The 4,110-nt window shown below is 44.2% G+C and overlaps 1 protein-coding gene across 1 annotated transcript; it reads left to right on the top strand.

Moving 5' to 3' along the window:
* Window positions 1–1,096: 1,096 nt before the first annotated feature.
* Window positions 1,097–3,301, top strand: LOC104954438 (fibrillin-1-like). Its single transcript, XM_010781543.1, has 2 exons — window positions 1,097–1,254; window positions 1,998–3,301. The coding sequence occupies exons 1-2, from the start codon at window positions 1,099–1,101 to the stop codon at window positions 2,373–2,375; spliced, it is 534 nt and encodes a 177-aa protein (XP_010779845.1). The 5' UTR covers window positions 1,097–1,098; the 3' UTR covers window positions 2,376–3,301.
* The last annotated feature ends 809 nt before the right edge of the window (window positions 3,302–4,110 follow it).

Raw genomic sequence — 4,110 nt, 5'->3', positions numbered from 1 at the left:
AACACACACACACACCAACACACAGGTTGTGGTCACTGCATCTGGTCTTCTCTAAAGACTGTGAGCATGTAGCTTGTGATTATTATTGTTGAGCGTGTGCAGGCCTTAAAGCCCCTGTCACACTGTCCCGAAATTGACACCCGATGGACACACGATAAAGGAAAAGTTCAAATTCAGCTCTGATCGTAACAACATCGGGACATTCATGAGGGCATCTTAAGCCATCGTATGACCGCCGGTGGAGTTTCTCAGGCTCCGGCAGCAACTTCGTGAGCGGCAACTTCGTAAGGCACACTTGTTATCATCGGTGCCATCGGGCATTCGCCCTCACTCTGATCGGGGCGAATGCCCGATGGCACCGATGAAAACACGATGCTCTCACGCTGGCCTTACGAAGGGAAAAATTGACATACAAATTCAACACGAAAATGAACCTTCGCAAGGTCCTTCGGCAATTTTTTGGAATGCCAAAGATTTTGCCACCGCTCACGAAGTTGCTGCCGGAGCCTAAGAAACTCCACCGGCGGTCATACGATGGCTTAAGATGCCCTCACGAATGGCCCGATGTTGTTAAGATCAGAGCTGAATTTGAACTTTTCCTTTATCGTGTGTCCATTGGGTTGTTTTATTGCACAACAAAATCATGTAAACATATTATGTAAATAACCCAATTTGTGTTCTGTGAAACTGAAAAGGATATAATATATTATTTTGAAGGCGAGTTGACAGGAGGTTGTTGTTGCTATGGAAACAACATTACGGATAAAAAACGTAATATCTTCTACATATAAAGACGGAGAAAGTAAAGAACAAAGTCTGAAAATATCAGTACAGTATCATAATACTTTAACATAATCGTTTTTGTTACTTTCGTTGCAGTTGTATGTCTTAAATGTAATGTAAATGTTGCCTTCGTGTGTGGTTCGGGGCCATTTTCGTGCGAAATTCACAATTCCATATTCGTGTGTCCATCGGGTATACATTTCGGGACAGTGTGACAGGGGCTTTATGGTATGCTGAGAGTAGTGATGAATTAATTTAAAATGTATTTCCTTCCCTGTTACTAAACATCATCTCATTGTTTCTTCCAGTCACTGTATGAGCGGCTCAGGTTTCCCGGGACATGTCACGGAGGGCGATGACGAGGACAGTCTGTCTCCTGAGTCGTGCTACGAGTGTAAGATCAACGGAGCAGGAGCAGGAGCCAAGAACGGACGCCACAGACGCCACACTGACGGAAACGAACTCAACGAGGTACGTGTTGACAAACTGCCTATGATTTTATTAAGAATTTAAATAAACCATATTTTACACATGAACCCGCACAATATCCTGTAAAATGTAACACTGTATTATTGCAACATTTACATAAGTTGAAAATCTTCTTCCAGCTTTTGGTGCTTATTTATTTTCACTTTTTTCGATTGACTTTTGTCCATACATGTAGTCTGTTTAAAATAAATGGTTTTACATACAGTACAAACTACAAACAGACAAACAAAGAAACGTGCCGTATCATATTAATTAAATCCGTTAGCATTTTTTTTTCTTATGTGAAAAGAATAGTCAATTCAAAATAATGTATAATTAAAATAAAATAATAATAAAAAATTCAATGAAAAATCACAAATACAATTTAAAGAAAAAATGAAAACACCATTCTTTAATATAAAAAATAATCATATTAAGGGAGATTAACTTGGTTGGTTACGTATTAGTAAGTAAAATGTTGTATATTATACATGGATTGCCAACTCATTTGTACATGTCTTATTCACTCATTGTTAATATCTTTATTTGTGGATGTCATTGTTTGTGTTTGTAAAAAATGAAAAAATCAATAAAGTATAATTTAGAGAAATATAAAGGTACTTTTGTTTTGTAAGACACTGTGAATTGCCTTGTTGTTAAAAGTAACTCATAAATAAACATACATAAACGTAAAAAAAATATACAATAATATTAATAATGAACGTTCCTCTGTCCTCATCCTCCAGGAGCCAGAAGTGAGCATGGCCAGCATCGACACGCAGGGCCTGATCCCCATGAACCTCACTCTGTCCTCGCTGCTCAACAAAGAGCCTCTGCTGGAGCTCCTGCCGGCCCTGGAGCCTCTGGAGCACCACGTCCGCTACGTCATCACTCACGGGAACGCCAACGAACACTTCCGCCTGCTGGAGCGACGCGACGGCAAGAGCGTGCTCCGGCTCGCCAAGAGGGCGCCCCCCGCGGGATCCTACCGGCTGGAGATCGCCAGCCTGAGGCTCTTCGGGCCCCGCAGACTCCACCAGCTGGAGGAGCAGCACGACACTGACTACCTACGAGGGGAGATAGGAGACGCCCTGCGCATCAAGCTCCTCATCCACCTGCACTGAGCCCAGAGTGCGCTCACCATCCTGTCCTGGACTGATTCCTAAAAGCCTCTAACCTTCCCTTCCAACCCTTTTTCTCCGATAACTCCTCCCCCCTGCAGGAGCACCCCCACCTGCATCAAGGGCTACGAAAGACTGAGTCAATCAGCCCAACTCTACCACCACTTTGTTACTGTTGTTGTTATTATATGTTCATGTTTTATGACTACACTTCCTCATGCGCCCCTCCACTTGTAGTTGACCCAGCACTCCACTGAGAACCGGTGGAGGAGAAAGCAGAGAGGTGATCAGTGTTTGGACCGTAGCACCCTGATAAAGACAAAAATAATGGTTAAAAAGTCCATGAAGCACTTTTGTACACAAGCAGTACAAGAAAATAAGTGCAGAGAGCAGCCAGAAACGGTCTAAATGCCAACATTATAAGTATAAGGGGTCGGGTGGTCCAAGGACTTTCTCACCTCTCTGTGATCTTGGTAAAAATAATTCACAACACTGGGGAACAATGTTCGTCACGTCCGCCCCTTTCAGTATTGTAGTGTGTCATTTAATGTATTTGTGCTGTTTGAAAAATGTTAACACGAAGGACTGCAACATTTACACAGCATTTCAGGTTCTTCAGTCCATAGCAGGTCTGTTTTATAGCCGTATGAAAACCCACTTTCTGCGAGCTACTCTGACGTAGCCGACTTTTGTCAAGCAGGGATTAGCGTGTTTGCGTGTGTGTGCGGTCATGTTTGGTTACCTCAGTGCTTCTCACCGTGCGGCGATGCAGAATTTGAAACAAAAGAGGGTGCTAGTGTCGCTCAGGATCCATCGTGAGCAGGGAATAAACACCAGTTATTAGCTCATATACCTCAGTCACACCAACGCAACTCCGGTTCAAGCTCCGTGCCAGAGCTTTTCAGGTTCAGAACCGGTTCTTCGGTTTAGCTCCGGCTCTTTTCACACTGCCCAGAGTCCGACTGGTGCTGTGTCATTAGGTCATCGTTTGCGTCATGACGTAACCGTTTGCGTGCCTGCTTCATAAAGCCAAACCGTGCGGAAACCCCTCACAGCTGACACCGACAACAACAACAATGGCCGATTGTGCTCCAGCTTCCTCTGTACCTCTTCGGAAGACCAGATTCCCAGTAGGTAGCTGGTCTCTTCAGTGGACCACTGCTGCTTGTTAAGTTTCTCTATCGTTGGGTACAAACTGGATAAAACGCGGGCTTTTTGTTGTTGTTCAGGAGTTGATCCTTGCCCCCGCCCCTGCCCCCGCCTCGACGTAAGCGTGACGTATGTGGTGCTTTTGCTCTGGCCGGACAATTTTTTGGTGCTCGAAATGAACCGGATTCCGGAGCTAAGAGGCTGCTCAGCCGCGGTGTGAACAGGAAAACCCGGTGCTTTTCAAGCTCCAGCTCCGAACCGGCCCTGAAACACCGTTGGTGTGAATGAGGTACTAGAGAAAAAGATAGATCAGGTCATGTTTGTGTTTATCTCGTAGGGGTTAAGACTTCAGGAGCACTGATTTTGGACCCGAGAGACAGCTTTTTCTTTAAGGACAGAGTCTTTTTCCCTTGTTGATAGCTTCTCCCGGTTCTGCATTTAAAAAAACTCCTAAACATAAAAGCTACAGGAGAATAGAGTGGTGTAGGAATGAGCCCTTCAAACCAGGAAATGAGTCAGCATTTTACAACGTTTGCTTCCCTCGTGATTTTGGTCAGATGCCTGAAATAAGATATGTGGTTAACAAAAG

The sequence above is a fragment of the Notothenia coriiceps genome, unplaced genomic scaffold, assembly GCF_000735185.1.
Source record: "Notothenia coriiceps isolate Sejong01 unplaced genomic scaffold, NC01 NC01_scaffold00023304, whole genome shotgun sequence".
Taxonomy (NCBI): Eukaryota; Metazoa; Chordata; class Actinopteri; order Perciformes; family Nototheniidae; genus Notothenia; species Notothenia coriiceps.
This window is presented reverse-complemented; position numbering and strand designations above follow the sequence as displayed.

Excerpts from the sequence above, each read along its gene's own strand:
- LOC104954438 (XM_010781543.1), top strand. The coding sequence starts at position 1,099 with ATGAGCGGCTCAGGTTTCCCGGGACATGTCACGGAGGGCGATGACGAG. Across the intron at positions 1,255-1,997 it reads ACGGAAACGAACTCAACGAG|GAGCCAGAAGTGAGCATGGC; the intron begins GTACGTGTTGAC and ends CTCATCCTCCAG.